Here is a 16,743-nt window from a genome sequence, read left to right on the forward strand (position 1 = left end):
ATGATGATGGGGGCGGTAGTGCCGGTGTGTGTGTGCAGTGATGATAGGAGCTGTAGTGCCTGTGTGTGTGCGGTGATGATGGGGGCAGTAGTGCCTGCGTGTGTGAGGTGATGATGGGGACGGTAGTGCCGGTGTGTGTGGGGATGATGGGGGTGGTAGTGCCAGTATGTGTGTGTGGTGATGATGGGGGTGATAGTGTCTGCGTGTATACGGTGATGATGGGGGCGATAATGCCTGCGTGTGTGTGGTGATGATGAGGGCGGTAGTGCCTGCGTGTGTGCTGTCATGATGGGGGTAGTGCCTGTGTGTGTGCGGTGATGATGGAGGCGGTAGTGCCGATGTGTGTGGTGATGATGGGGGCGGTAGTGCCAGTGTGTGTGCAGTGATGACGGGGACGGTAGTGCCTGCGTGTATGCGGTGATGATGGGGCAATAGTGCCTGTGTGTGTGCGGTGATGATGGAGGCGGTAGTGCCGGTGTTTGTGCGGTGATGATGGGGGTGATAGTGCCTGCGTGTATGCGGTGATGATGGGGGCGATAATGCCTGTGTGTGTGCGGTGATGATGGGGGCAATAGTGCCTGCGTGTCTGCTGTGATAATGGGGACGGTAGTGCTGGTGTGTGCGGTGATGATGGGGACGGTAGTGCCGGTGTGTGTGCAGTGACGATAGGGGCGGTAGTGCCTGCGTGTGTGCGGTGATGATGGGGGCGGTAGTGCCTGCGTGTGTGCGGTGATGATGGGGACGGTAGTGCCGGTGTGTGTGGTGATGATGGGGCGGTAGTGCCAGTGTGTGTGCGGTGATGATGGGGGTGATAGTGCCTGCGTATATGCGGTGATGATGGGGCGATGGTGCCTGTGTGTGTGTGGTGTTGATGGAGGCGGTAGTGCCTGTGTGTGCGGTGATGATGGGTGCGGTAGTGCCTGCGTGTGTGCTGATTGATGGGGGTGATAGTGCCTGATGGGGGGTAGTGCCTCCGTGTGTGCAGTGATGATGGGGGCGGTAGTGCCGGTATGTGCGGTGATGATGGAGGCGGTAGTGCCGGTGTGTGTGTGCAGTGATGATAGGAGCGGTAGTGCCTGTGTGTGTGTGCGGTGATGATGGGGGCAGTAGTGCCTGCGTGTGTGAGGTGATGATGGGGACGGTAGTGCCGGTGTGTGTGGGGATGATGGGGGTGGTAGTGCCAGTATGTGTGTGCGGTGATGATGGGGGTGATAGTGCCTGCGTGTATACGGTGATGATGGGGGCGATAATGCCTGCGTGTGTGCGGTGATGATGGGGGCGGTAGTGCCTGCGTGTGTGCTGTCATGATGGGGGGTAGTGCCTGTGTGTGTGCGGTGATGATGGAGGCGGTAGTGCCGATATGTGTGGTGATGATGGGGGCGGTAGTGCCAGTGTGTGTGCAGTGATGACGGGGACGGTAGTGCCTGCGTGTATGCGGTGATGATGGGGCAATAGTGCCTGTGTGTGTGCGGTGATGATGGAGGCGGTAGTGCCGGTGTTTGTGCGGTGATGATGGGGGTGATAGTGCCTGCGTGTATGCGGTGATGATGGGGGCGATAATGCCTGCGTGTGTGCGGTGATGATGGGGGCAATAGTGCCTGCGTGTCTGCTGTGATAATGGGGACGGTAGTGCCTACGTGTGTACGGTGATGATGGGGGTGGTAGTGCCTGTGTGTGTGGTGATGATGGGGGCGGTAGTGCCGGTGTGTGCGGTGATGATGGGGGCGGTAGTGCCTGTGTGTGTGGTGATGATGGGGACGGTAGTGCTGGTGTGCAGTGATGATGGGGGCGGTAGTGCCTTCGTGTCTGCAGTGATGATAGGGACGGTAGTGCCGGTGTGTGCGGTGATGATAGGGGCGGTAGTGCCTGCGTGTGTGCGGTGATGATGGAGGCGGTAGTGCCTGCGTGTCTGCAATGATGATAGGACGGTAGTGCCGGTGTGTTCGGTGATGATGGGGCGGTAGTGCCGGTGTGTGCGGTGATGATGGGGGCGGTAGTGCCTGCGTGTCTGCAATGATGATGGGGACGGTAATGTCTGTGTGTGCGTTGATGATGGGGGCAGTAGTGCCTGCGTGTCTGCGATGATGATGGGGGCGGTAGTGCCGGTAACCCGGATCCGTTTTTTGCTAGATCCGTCGCATCAATTTTTACACAATCTGTGACGGATCCGTTGCATCAGGCACAAACCGGATTGTTCCTGATGGCAAAGAACGGATGTCTGAAAGTTGCCTTAGGGGTACTTTGCACACTACGACATCGCAAGCCGATGCTGCGATGCCGAGCGCGATAGTCCCCGCCTCCGTCGCAGCTGCGATATCATTGTGATAGCTGCCGTAGCGAATATTATCGCTACGGCAGCTTCACATGCACTCACCTGCCGTGCGACGTCGCTCTGGCCGGCGAACCGCCTCCTTATTAAGGGGGCGGGTCGTGCGGCGTCACTGCGATGTCACACGGCAGGCGGCCAATAGGAGTGTAGGGGCGGAGATGAGCGGGATGTAAACATCCCGCCCACCTCCTTCCTTCCGCATAGCCGACGGGAGCCGCGGTGATGCAGGTAGGAGATGTTCCTCGCTCCTGCGGCTTCACACACAGCGATGTGTGCTGCCGCAGGAGCGAGGAACAACATCGTACCGTCGCATCAGCGTAATTATGGAATTCGCCGACGCTACACCGATGATACAATTACGACGCTTTTGCCCTCGTTAATCGTATCATCTAGGATTTACACACTACGATGTCGAGAGTGACGCAGGAAGTGCGTCACTTTCGACATGACTCCACCGACATCGCAGCTGCGATGTCGTAGTGTGCAAAGTACCCCTTAGTCATTGTGACTTTCCAAATGCACTAGTCTCATCCAGAACTAGCCACATCCTCAGTTTGTAGATGTGATGGGTCCAAGAACATTTGTGAGAGTGTAGCCATAGAAAACACCACGACAGACCTTTTGTGAAATAGTGTATAATTCAATAGAACATGCCATTAGAAAATAACTAATTGTTAAAGGGAATCTGTCAGCAGGATTTTACTACCTCAATTGATAGCAGAATGATGTAGGCAACGATTCACTGAATCCAATGATGTATCACTTAGATTAGTGGGTGCAGCCATTCTGCCACAATTGAATTTTTTGATTTAGTCATGTAGCTTAACTGGGAGAGCTGTCCCACCCTAACATGCTCTCAATAGAGATTGTACATTGACAGTGAGGTGTCAGTCAGAGGAGGGGGCGTCTCAGACTGCCGTGATATGTAGTCACCCTGCTTAAACAAACATAACAAATAAACAACAGACCGGACTTTGACAAGACAGGCATCCCTGAATTCTCTGTGTTTACCCTTGCAGCATGCTGTCTATAGCTTACATAGCAAAAACCTACTGACAGATTCCCTTTATGTCAAAGGAGATGGGAGTGGTCACAAACTGGCTACTCCAGAGATTGACTAACCGGGTGCTACAAACAAGGAAAATGTCATTACCCTTGCGGCAACAACAGAAAGCAAAACACATTTAGAATCACAGAGCAATGTGAAGCTCGGGTCCCAGAGATGTCACAAGTCTTTGAAGCACAAGTCTTTGAAGTTAGTCAATCTCTGGAGCAGCCAGTTTGTGACCACTCCCTTCTCCTTTAAATAGTCACTTGCTCCATCACCTGAGGCTGGTAACAGAATCTCATTGTGTTTCTGACCACTATGGAGGAAGGAAGCTTTCTTTAAGCTGCTGGTGTTATGCTGCTGGAGCTTAGCTGTTGCAGTGCTATCTTTTGGAGCCTAGTCAACTGCAGCCTTGGTGTCTGGCTGCAGCAATGAAGTTTGTTTGTATATCCTTTTGTCTATGTTTCCATGTTTGTCCCCTATGTGTCGCTACTGTAGTGGTGATGTCTATCATGTCTTGTCACTATCCAGGGTGAGAGGAGGGACAGTAAGGGACTAAGCACGTGACGGTGATGAGGGAAGGACTCTTATAGGGACGTTAGGTGAACCCAGGGACCAGACACAGGTTAGTGTCAGGAGGTGTCCCATCCCCTGCACCCTATCGTCAGGGTCCTCTTCTCCTTTACCATCCCTGTTGATACCGGTGTATTTCGCTGTGTGCCAGACAGTCGTTGGTCTGTGCGCATGTGTCACGGCGTGTGTCGGACACTCGCCAGTCCGAGCCTGACATATTAGATCAGTGCATTTTGGATGTGCAGTTCATGTCTTTTTTCTACAGTTCTGTCCCTGAATCAGTGACTTGTCAGTCAGAGGAGGCAGGCAGTGGGGGATAATAGGGAGAGAGGCAGGAGGCAGGCAGTGGGGGGTAATAGAGAGAGGCAGGCAGTGAGGGTAATAGGGAGAGAGGCAGGGGACAGGCAGTGGGGGGTAATAGGGAGAGAGGCAGGAGGCAGGCAGTGGGGGGGGCAATAGGGAGAGAGGCAGGAGGCAGGCAGTGGGGGGGTAATAGGTAGAGAGGCAGGAGGCAGGCAGTGAGGGGGGGTAATAGGGAGAGAGGCAGGAGGCAGGCAGTGGGGGGTAATAGGGAGAGAGGCAGGAGGCAGGCAGTGGGGGGGTAATAGGTAGAGAGGCAGGAGGCAGGCAGTGAGGGGGGGGTAATAGGGAGAGAGGCAGGAGGCAGGCAGTGGGGGGTAATAGGGAGAGAGGCAGGAGGCAGGCAGTGGGGGGTAATAGGGAGAGAGGCAGGAGGCAGGCAGTGGGGGGGGTAATAGGGAGAGAGGCAGGAGGCAGGCAGTGGGGGGGTATTAGGGAGAGAGGCAGGAGGCAGGCAGTGGGGGGGTATTAGGGAGAGAGGCAGGAGGCAGGCAGTGGGGGGGTAATAGGGAGAGAGGCAGGAGGCAGGCAGTGGGGGGGGTAATAGGGAGAGAGGCAGGAGGCAGGCAGTGGGGGGGTAATAGGGAGAGAGGCAGGAGGCAGGCAGTGGGGGGGGGGGGGGGGGTAATAGGGAGAGAGGCAGGAGGGCTGGAAGGGCACTGCCCACCCCACTGCACTTGCAACTTATTACCAAACATTTTCAACAGTTAATTTTTCTAAAACAGCAAAACAAGTTTATACAAGATTTGTGCGGATTTACTGAATATTTCTGCAGCATTGAAGTGGCTTCACATAATACATGCTGCACCCCACCCCATTTATCCCCTAATTAAATGGCTTCAGGCTAAGAGCCGCAAAAGAAATAAAAAAATAATTGCTATTGATGGAAGAAATATTGGGAGAGATCTAGCAATATTAGAACTGGTATCTGATTGCTATGGGCATATCCATCTAACTTTAGCACAAATTCTCCCAAATTCTCTTTCCATGTAATAGTACACAAAATACATACAGTATATAGAAAATGAGGCTTATGATACAGATGTCATTAATAAAAACAGTGAGCTCATTGTTTCTGTCCTTTTATAACTCTATGAATATATGTGTGTGTATTGTAGATGTAGACCCTTATATTTATTATGTAACCCATATATTTTAGGGCAGAAACCACAGCAAGAAGTTACGGAATTACTGTGCATCGAGTAGTTGTCCAGAGTCATCAAGACACACGTTACATACAGTATCGTCTGAATCCACAAATGTAAGTATCATCAGATGAACGGGACTGAGCTCACATGGTATTAAAAGTACGAAGCTGTGCAAAAAATCCTGATTCTTTAAATAACTGACCAATAGGGATGCAGAGTGTGGGATCTTATCTAATATTCATTGCTGACCCTACTTGATGAAATCTCTCCTTAAGTGACTTGGTTCCAGCCCGTGTGTCTATGGTACCCTTAAATTCACAAAATTACTTACTTGTTACTCTGAAATTGACCATAATTTGGTTGTACAGTGCTGCTCACTTCCACATGAGGTCAGCGGTGGTGATGACATCACGCCTACACATACCAACCAGGGCGATCGGCAAGTATCCAACAACTGAATAGATCACGCACATGCACCCTGACACCCTGACAGGCACCTCCTGATACCGAAGTGAGGCAGACAAACCAGGGAACCTGTCAGGTGCAATATGCACCCAGCACCACGAGCAGTTCTGGGTGCATATTGCTAATCTCTGCCTAACCGTCCCTGTATCTAGCAGTGTACATAAAGAAATCTATAGAAAAAGTATTTCTAAAGATCCTTTATGATATGCTAATGAGTGCAGGAACTAGTCGCAAGGGCGTTAGTTCCTACTCTCATTCCACCCTCTTAGCATGTTATACCCACTGCCCAGCGTCATCAGCATAGAGGTGCGTACCTGTGTCTGCTGTTATTGCTTTAGATGCCGGGCAGTGCACATGATCAGAAGTCCCTGGCACTTCCAGTCATGTGCACTATGAAGCTTGGTGTATACATCCTGGCTTCAGAGAGGTATAGTGCACATGATAGAAAATGCAGAGACTTCTGATCATGCTCACTGCCCAGCGTCTGAAGCGATGACAGCAGACACAGGTATGTACGTCACCACTGATGAGCGCTGGGCAGTGGGCACTGAATAGCATGTTAGTACGCCCCTGTGGGCTTGCTAACATGCTAAGAGAGTGGAATGAGTGCAGGAACTAACGCCCTTAGTCCCTGCGCTCAGTAACATCATACGATAGCTAGCGATGTCGTGCGCGATAGCACCCGCCCTCGTCGTTCGTGCGACATTTGATGATCGCTGCCGTAGCGAACATTATTGCTACGGCAGCGTCACACGCACATACCTTTTCTGCGACATCGCTCTGACCGCCGAACAATCCCTCCTTCAAGGGGGAGGTGCGTTCGGTGTCATAGCGACGTCACTGCGGAGTCACTAAGCGGCCTCCTAATAGCAGAGGAGGGACAGAGATGAGCGGCCGGAACATGCCGCCCACCTCCTTCCTTCCTCATTGCCGGTGGATGCAGGTAAGGAGATGTTCGTCGTTCCTGCAGCGTCACACATAGCGATGTGTGACGCCACAGGAACGACGAACAACCAGCGGCATGCACCACCAACGATATTATGAAAAGGAGCGACGTGTCAACGATCAACGATTTTTGACGTTTTTGCGATCGTTGATCGTCGCTCCTTGGTGTCACATGCTGCGATGTCGGTAACGGCGCCGGATGTGCGTCACTAACGACGTGACCCCGATGATATAGCTTTAGCGATGTCGCAGCGTGTAAAGGGTGCTTTAGTCCTCACTAGTGTTCACTTTCTCAGAAAGAAAAAATACAATAAAAATTTGAGACTGCATTTGCCATGTATTCTCAGAGTGTGTGCCAGCAATGGCCCCTGGCTTCATGGGTACTACTTAGGAAGGTGTAGCCTGTTTCACCTTCCTGTACAGTCTGCAACTGCAAGGGATCTGCTGTATGTGGTGTTCTGAAAGGTGATCTAAAAAAGCCTTAGGCCCCTTTCACATTGCGTTTTGCCTTACGTTTAGTGGTTCCGTCGGGGCATCTGTCCGAACCGTACCTCCCCCACCCCGCAAAGCGTGTTTCGGACGCATGCGCCGGCAGGGCCATTGACTGTAATGGAGCAGACTACAATGGCGTCTGCTCTGTTTTGTACTATTTTCGGGCACATACGTTTTCTGCAGGCGGACACCCGAAGGTAGTCGACTATGTTCGGGTGTCCATCTGCAGAAACGTATATGTGCAAAAATAGTACAAAACAGAGCACACGCTAACATAGTCTGCTCCATAACAGTCAATGGCCCTGTCGGCGCATGCGTCCGAAACACACTTTGCGGGGTGGGGGGAGGGACGGTTCGGACAGATGCCCCGACAGGACCACTAAACGTAAGGCAAAACGCAATGTGAAAGTAGCCTTATACTGCTTGCTCCTGTACTTGGAGCCAAAAGTTTACCCTGCGTCTTATGTGCTCCAATGTTTTCTGCCAGTTGCTAAATTATTTACATATTAAGGTGCAGCTCCATTCTTAGTAGTTTTTTTTATTTTCATTTTTTTTTATAAATGTCTTATATAATTTATATAAATCTATATAGATTTTTTAAAAAAGAGAATTTTCTTTTCCTGCTGGTGAAATGCAGAGAGGTTGTATCCGGTAGTGTCCACCGGAGGGCGCTTCGAGTTTAGTTTTGTGTAAGGACATCCCTCTGCATATTCAGACAGTGGCGGCATAAAACCCTGATGTACAAGTAGGACGGATACAGTCCTGCATGACTGATGGAATAATACAGAATGAATTCTTACGTCATCCCTTCATAATACAATATACACAACATCTGATATTTGGAGGATCGGACCTCAGTGCTCGTTCTGTGGCCAGTGACATGGCATCCTTTTATATCTGACATCTAGAGCGCGGATATAGCCGACATTCCCTCATAGAATATGAGATATACTTACAAAGTACAGTATGTGACTTCATTTTGAGTATATAAAAAGGACAGTGTTTTTATAGGGTTAATAATATAATAATATAGTAGGACAGGCCCTCGGGCCCTTTTATTATGAGGATTGTGCCATAATAAAGCTCAGATGAAGGCTGGAATGAATCCATTACACAGAACGTAAAGAATCTTTATTGCAGAGGGAGATGTACTAATGCCATGTTCACAAATGCCAGTATGTTATTTTACTGGTTCTTAATGGGCTGTTTGTGTATTGTCTATGGTGACTTCCTTTCTGAAGTTTTTCCACTCATTATTTTATCTTTCCCCATTTAACAGAAGCTACACTGGAGCCTTATATTATTCTCTTCCCTTCTCATTTGGAGTGAACATTCCCATTCTGGCCGGCCAGTATGTACGTTTATGGGAAGACTGATAACTGCCGGCAGGACAGCTCTCCGCCAGCAGTCGTATAATGCCTATTGCCACCTTTATATTCAATAGATGCATTTTGTTCCCCAAATTTGCACTTCGGGTGCCATTTAGTTGGTACATAAGCACCTACTAATCATTATCTTGTGCATTTTTTAATTTGTTGTGTTTTATACTGGCAGCACAATGCTGCAATGTAGACAATTAACAGCTTCCATTGTAATTAGCAGACCCTCTGGAATGGTGATGTCTAAATGTTTATTTCCTGTGAATTGAAATGTAAAAAGTATGTGCTATTAAATATGAAAACTGCTCATAAACTGTTAAAGGGAATCTGACAGAAGATTTTTGCTACCTGATCTGAGAGCAGCATAATGTAGGCAAGGAAATTCTGAATGCAATGATGTATCACTTAGATTACTGGGTACAGCTGTTCTTACAAAATTAGAATTTTTAGGTTTAGTCATGTAGCTGAGTCCAGGGAGCTGTCCCCGCCCACAACAGGCTCTCTATAGAGATTGTACATTGACAGTGAGGTGTCAGTCACAGCAGGGGGCATGTTGGACTTCTCTGTATGTGAGTTTCTAGTCCTGTAATGATTAGAGTCCTGCTGCTTAAACAAATCTAAGATAAGATTGGACTGTGATAGACCAGGCACGCCTAAAGTTTCTGTGTTAACCCTTACAGCATGCTGGCTTCAACTTACAGTGCTGGCCAAAAGTATTGGCATCCCTGCAATTCTGTCAGATAATACTCAGTTTCTTCCTGAAAATTATTGCAATCACAAATTCTTTGGTATTATTATCTTCATTTATTTTGCTTGCAATGAAAAAACACAAAAGAGAATGAAACAAAAATCAAATCATTGATCATTTCACACAAAACTCCAAAAATGGGCCAGACAAAAGTATTGGCACCCTTAGCCTAATACTTGTTTGCACAACCTTTAGCCAAAATAACTGCGAACAACCACTTCCGGTAACCATCAATGAGTTTCTTACAATGCTCTGCTGGAATTTTAGACCATTCTTCTTTGGCAAACTGCTCCAGGTCTTTTTTATGTTTGGTGTGGAATTATATCCAATTTGGCTTTATGACAATTTTTTTTTTTTTTTCATTGAAGACAAATTAAATGAAGATAATAATACCAAAGAATTTGTGATTGCAATCATTTTCAAGAAGAAACGGAGTATTATCTGACAGAATTTCAGGGGTGCCAATACTTTTGGCCAGCACTGTACATATCAAAAACCTGCTTACCGATTCCCTTTAAAGAGGTTTTCTTATGGGTAAAATGGCAAAGTGCTTGTAGAAAATAACAACTTTGCAATTGAGCTCTTATTAAATATTCTCTTTGTTTTCAAGAACAAAGGAATTTGTAATTCTAATGTTCTGCTCATTACCTAGATTACCAGCCACCTCTTTTCTCTATCAGTGGTGGCCAGGTCGCCTAGGCAAGGAGTAAGAGTGCTTACAAGTTCTTTGTTATAGATCTTGTACTTGCTGCTCTGAAGTTGGCTGGATCACTGGATCCTTCAGCCAGTTTTACCGACCCTGAACTCCAATACTGCAAATGCATAGCTGCTTCTGCTTATAGGTCGGATCCATAGCACAATTATACCATTATAAGTCATCTGTAGCACACTACTCCCAGGTGAGAATGAAGCCTGGAGGCGGGGGAGTGATGTGCTCCTGAAGAATGACTGTGATACAACTCCAGTGTATCGTTAGAAATTGTTTAATTCATTGTCTTTGATCACTTAGCCGAAAATTAAAAGTTATGTGTTCAATTCATGCAGGTGACAGCCCCTAAAAGTGGTGGGCGAGTGATTCTTGCTACTGAGAATGACTACTGCAAACTCTGTGACGCTTCATTCAGCTCCCCAGTCGTGGCTCAAGCACACTACCAAGGAAAGAACCATGCCAAGAGGTTACGTCTGGCCGAGACACCACCTAATGCTTTTACGTACGTAGAAAATCGTCACAGGGAAATGAATTTCTTCCTTTACATTTTCCATCACTTTACGGAGTACACATGGCATTGGACTTTATATATTTTACTAATAGAGTAGGGAAAAAGTAAAAGTGGTAAAAGCCATCTAGCATACATTCCCTCTGAAAACAGATTTTAAAGGGATTCTGTCACCACTTTGACCTATCTAACCTATTAATATGGGCATACAGGTTATAGACCACTGAGAAATGTCCTACCGGTATGCCTCATATCACATGCCTTGTTGTGGATAAATTATCTTTTATCACTTTATATAAATGAGCTCTTCCAGGCTATGCCTCCCCACCACCGTGCGGAGCTACCTCCCCACCACTGTGCGGAGCTTCCGCCCCACCACCGTGCGGAACTGCCGCCCAACCTACACCCCACCTACTGTCTCCTCCCCAAAATCCTATAGAATGTAAGCCCGCAAGGGCAGGGTCCTCTTCCCTCTGTACTAGTCTGTCTACTGTAACTTGTATATGTATACTGTATGTAACCCCCTTCTCATGTACAGCACCATGGAATCAATGGTGCTCTATAAATAAATAATAATAATACTGCCTGGAAGATAACTCCGCCTCCAGAGCTTATTTTAAATAAAAGGAGGGGCGTTACCAGTGTGCTGTGTGACATCCGCTCTCTGCTCTCACTGCACAGCTTTGTGTGATTATAACTGACACATCTGCAGGTTCCTCTCAGCTTCAGCCTCCATCTCACAGCCAGACAGTGTTACAATAGTGTTGCAATGAAGCAGAGCTCAGGGAGCTGCAAAAATGTGTTTGCAAGGAAACAAATTTAATTTCTCCTATTTTGTGTCAGTCACTTGTCTCACACTGGTAATGCCTCTTCTATTTAACATAATCTCTGGAGACGGAGTTATCTTCCAGGCAGTATCCTCCCCATAGCCTGGAAGAGCTCATTTACATAGTGATGAAAGATGATTTATCCACAACGAGGCATCTGATATGAGGCAGACAGGTAGGACATTTTTCAGCATTCTATAACCTGTATGTCCGTATTAACAGTTTAAGGAGGTCAAAGTGGTGACAGATTCCCTTTAATCAATATCCTACTAAATACAAGAAGAATTTCCAAAATTTTGACAAGACTGAGTTTCTTAGAACAATTTTTTAACCCATAAAATGAAAGTAAGGTTAATAATATAACTTTCATTACAAAATCCCGTCACACACAGAGATAAATCTTTGGCAGATCTGTGGTTGCAGTGAAATCATGGACATATTGTTCCATTTCTACAGTCACAAACCTGGCACTGATTGTCCACAATTTCACTGCAACCACAGATCTGCCACAGATTTATCTCTGTGTGTGACAGGGCCTTTACTCGAATGAGTTGATGCAAAAATGAATACACCCCACATCAAAACCTACCTACTACATCTAGCATTGTGTATGGCCTCTGTGATTGTTAAGGAAATAAGCAAGTCTTCAAGACAGCGCCCAATCAGTCTCTTGATGTCAGGTATCGCCTAAAGGTATACAAGCTTAAATTACGATGCGTCTGGTGGGTTTCCCCATTCTTCGTCCCACCCAGCTTTGCCTACTTTTGTAAAATAGTCACTGAATTTTTGTCCGTTTTTGAGTTGAGCAAACACTTTGCTACATTTCAAAGAGATTTACAGACAGAATTCTGTGAAAAACTGCTTGATGAGTTGGGGTCAAAGTGCTTTTAATGGTTACCATTTGATCTATAAACTTAGCCTGATAGCTAATAAATATCATGGTGCTTACCGTATACACAGTAGACATCCAGACAGAAAATGTGCGTCTTTACAGTAGCAACATTGTAGATAGGTTGTAATAAATCATTAAGATTGCAAGCGATATGTCTGCAGCTCGCAATTCTGATATGAACACATGAGCAGCCATCACTGAGAACTGGAATATGATGCAAATTACAGTCATGACATTTTTTGTAAAAGTTTCTACAGCTAAAAAAATCATGAACAGTACAAAGTGCCCTATTTTTACAAACTGTTCAGGAATTTCTGTTTGGTTGTCAACCCTTGTCACAGGTGGGGTGTATAGAGTGGGCTAAGCAACGTCGCTAACTCCATACCTAGGAAATACAGAAGTTAGACAGCAGCGACCAGAGTTAGCTCCGATAGCTGCTATTTATCACTGACAGAAGCATTTAAATGGAGTGAATACGAGCAAGCATTTACCACGGCTTCTATCAACGCATTTGCGAAAAAACTGATGGGTTGGCTCACCAGCTGCTAGCCTACTGAAGTACTTCATGGTCGCCATCTTGGTTTTTCTGTGAAGCCCAGTTGGTGGCTACACATGAATTTCAAGATGTGTGAATGAAACTGAGCAGGGATGAAATATATATTTCTATTTGCGTTTGTTTGTGTGTGTATATATATATATATATATATATATATATCCAGTGGAACCCTGGTTTAAGGGTAACTTGGTTTGAGAGGGTTTTGCAAGACAAGCAATGCTTTTTACAAATTTGTAACTTGGTGTAAGAGCAATGCTTTGCAATAAGAGCAAATTCCCACCGTGCACACTTCTGGTTCTGTCCTTTCACTACGCTCTGACCCGCTCTGGAGGTAACTTTCTGCCCATATGTACTGTATACTATATACAGTGTACCATTGTACTGTAGAGTATATACTATATAATCTATCAATTTGCATTTGTGGATACAGTATTGTACTTTCTTATTGATAACTAGTACAGCACATTGCTTATACTGTACCTCCTGCATCCCGCACACCAACAATTCTATTGTAAGCTAAAGTGCAGTTTAATTTGCTTTATATGCTTTTACTGTACTGTACAGTATGTTGTATTAGTGTACTGTAATAATTTTATATGAATACATTACAATTTGTATTACTCTAATGAGTTTGTATAAATACAGTAAATATTTTTGGGTTGTGGAATGAATTGTCTGCATTCCAATTATTTCCTATGGGAAAATTTGCTTTGATATAAGAGTAACTTGGTTTAAGAGCATAGTCCCGGAACCAATTATGCTCATAATATATAACATTTAAGTAGTCACTAAAGATTTGACTTTTATCAGTTTCTCCTGAAAGACTTCCACGTTTCACCTGAACTAGTAATGTAATAAAACTGTTATCTGCTTGGTTTAGTTTTCACCAATTTGCTACAAATCTGCATATTTCTCATCTGATCGGTATATAAACACATATGATGGGCTGCTTGTATTTTCATCACTGATGTAATGTGATTTTTATCACACTCAGGGACTCTGAATGCAAGAGAAGAGCTCGGAAAGAAGGCAATGAGCATAAAATGATGCAGAATCGGAGAAATGTCTGCTCTCCTCAGAATAATACAGGTATTCTATCAGGGAGACTTGTCCAGGCCGGTACGTAGAATAGGCCTGATAGAGTAATGGATTAGGGTTACCATGGTAACAGATGAAGAATGTGTTTGCCGGGGCCATGTTACATGCATAGTGTATAGTGAGGTGCACTTTTCCGTAGAATTAAATTGAATTTCAATGAGCTGCATCTACCTGATACATACTAAAATGTGATCCTCAATCGTGTATAAATCATGATTTCCGAGGAACTGATCTTTATTCCATATGTAAACTTTCTTGGCTAGTTTTTACTTTTGCAATCTGTTACCTTTACAAAATGATCTCTAGGATAATTGAAATAACCATCATCTTCCATTACCATTATGGTAATCTCCAAGACCTGACGTATTCTTACTGTATTTATCGCGTGCTACGTTTACAGACGCAGGCTTCAATCACAATTATTTTTCATTCTATTGCTGACACCATATGGCAGGCCGCTATTTCTTGATAGTATTTTTTATCTGTTTTACATTATTGTTTAAGTTGGGTTTTAAGTTGCTGATAAGAAATGTACTGATGGAACCAAATGCAATAGAAATCTCTAGTCCATATTGTGTATGTACCACGGCAGAGATCCAAAGTGCTCTTTCCTGGCTCACAAATGTACTTATACAGTGTAGAGACAGACGCGCTTTACGTTTATGCTAGATTTTAATTGTCAAAGTTGGGAAGGGTCTTTAGCTCATTGGATTTCTCATTACTTTTGTGCATATTGTTAGAGAGCAGATATTAAAGCATAAGACGAAGCGGAATTTATCTTGTGACTTTCAGATGTACTTCTGTATAGTAAGGCCGGCGTCACACGCTGCGATATATCGAGCGATATGTCGTCGGGTTCACGGATTCCGTGACGCACATCCGGCATCGTTAGACATATCGTAGCGTGTGACATCTACGAACAACTGTGAACAAGCAAAAATACTCACCTTATCGTTGTTCGTTGACACGTCGTTCATTTTCAAAATGTCGGTCCTCCTTCTGTGCTCCAGTTGTTCATCGTTCCTGAGGCAGCACACATCGCTCCGTGTGTCACCCCGGGAACGACGAACACAGCTTACCTGCATCTCGCCGGCAATGCGGAAGGAAGAAGGTGGGCGGGATGTTACGTCCTACTCATCTCCGCCCCTCCGCTTCTATTGGCCGGCCGCTCTGTGACGTCGCTGTGATGCCGAACGTCCCTCCACCTTCAAGAAGAGGATGTTCGCCGCCCACATCGACGTCGTCCGGGAGGTAAGTACGTGTGACAGGGGTTAACGACTTTGTGCGCAACGGGCAACTAATTGCCTGTGACGCACAAACGACGGGGCGGGTACGATCGCTCGTGCGATCGCACGATAGATCGTCCCGTGTGACGCCGCCCTTAGTCTTGAAAATAAGATAAAGGGCATATACTATATTGCTTGGCATTGTTATGTCACGTGACCACTGTAGTTAATCAGCCCCTATTGATTGTTTGCAGCTTTCACTATCCTGTCAGAGTAGACCTCAGCTCTGGTAGAATACTGAAAGGCTGCACTTGGTCAGTGGTCACCGATTTTCTGCAGCGGTCCCTTGCCATTATAATGTCACATGATCACTGGGAATCAGAATGCCAACATGGCAGAAGCAATTGTTATGCTCGCCGAGCGAGCTGAGATGTTTGTGTATCCACTGGGCTGCAACCCACAGAAAACACAGGGGAGCTTGACTACGGCCCTGATCCTGGTCTTCTCCAGAGCTCCTGATGGTGGAGGTGTTGCGCTGCAGATATTGGTCTGGGTGCCACTCAGGAAGACTGGTGTTGCGTCGGCTGGCCTCAGGGGTACGGGAGCAGCAGTCACTGGTATAAGGTTGCAGCAGCAGCTTGTGACAGTCTCTGGTACAGGTTGTGGCAGCAGCTGGGGGCAGACTCTGGTGTAGGTTGCGGCAGCAGCTGATGTCAGACTCCGGGATGGATGGATGGACGGCAACAGCTAGTAATAATACTTCGAGACAGCAGGTACGCAGCCTGCATAACGGCTCGCAGCAACAAGTATAGGTATTGGCAGCAGCTCCCTATAATACAAACAGGTTTAAGTGACAGAACTAGCACAATATTACAGCAGCAGCACAGTACTAGGGAACCTGACTACAGCAATGAGTGATAGACAAACTCATTGCCCAGGCAACTCTCACAGGGCAGAGATGCCTTAAATACCTGCAGCCTCCTAGCTGACCTGGGAGGCACATCCGGGTTAGGAGAATGCTGGCCATTTAAGAAAGTGGGCGTGGCCTCAGCGTGCCCTAGGGGAGAGGCCTGGAGCCTCTTAAAATAGGTTATATGGTTTAGATAACCTCTTTTTGTATAACCCTTTTGAAACTTTTGATTTAATATAGAGATGTACTTTCCAACAAAGAGCATCTCTTGCTCTAAATGACCTGTCCTGGTTTGGGCAACAACAAAAAAACAATGCTTGGTTTGGACATTATGTCTAATTTTCCCTGTGGTGGTGCTGCAGGCAAGTGAAATGCCTACTGACTGATAGGTTTCTCCACATTTCACTGATAGTGATGGTTGGACCTGGATCTGTGCGGTTTCAAATATACCCAAGTGCCAGACCCGGGCCCAGAATTCTCGGGATTGTGGGTAATGATCTGTATCCGGCACTCGGGTAATAAAAATAAAT

General features: G+C 46.3%; 1 protein-coding gene across 2 annotated transcripts in view; it reads left to right on the top strand.

Annotated features, from left to right (window-relative positions):
* The window catches only part of ZMAT3 (zinc finger matrin-type 3), a 77,459-nt gene that overhangs the window by 41,371 nt on the left and 19,345 nt on the right, over nucleotides 1–16,743 (top strand). For both annotated transcript variants that reach the window (XM_075338548.1, XM_075338547.1), the window contains exons 3-5: nucleotides 5,470–5,571; nucleotides 10,532–10,698; nucleotides 13,974–14,068. In XM_075338548.1, coding sequence (XP_075194663.1) covers nucleotides 5,470–5,571; nucleotides 10,532–10,698; nucleotides 13,974–14,068 — 364 coding nt within the window. The remainder of the gene's footprint in view (nucleotides 1–5,469; nucleotides 5,572–10,531; nucleotides 10,699–13,973; nucleotides 14,069–16,743) is intronic.

This window comes from Anomaloglossus baeobatrachus, chromosome 3 (genome assembly GCF_048569485.1).
Source record: "Anomaloglossus baeobatrachus isolate aAnoBae1 chromosome 3, aAnoBae1.hap1, whole genome shotgun sequence".
NCBI classification, from domain to species: Eukaryota; Metazoa; Chordata; class Amphibia; order Anura; family Aromobatidae; genus Anomaloglossus; species Anomaloglossus baeobatrachus.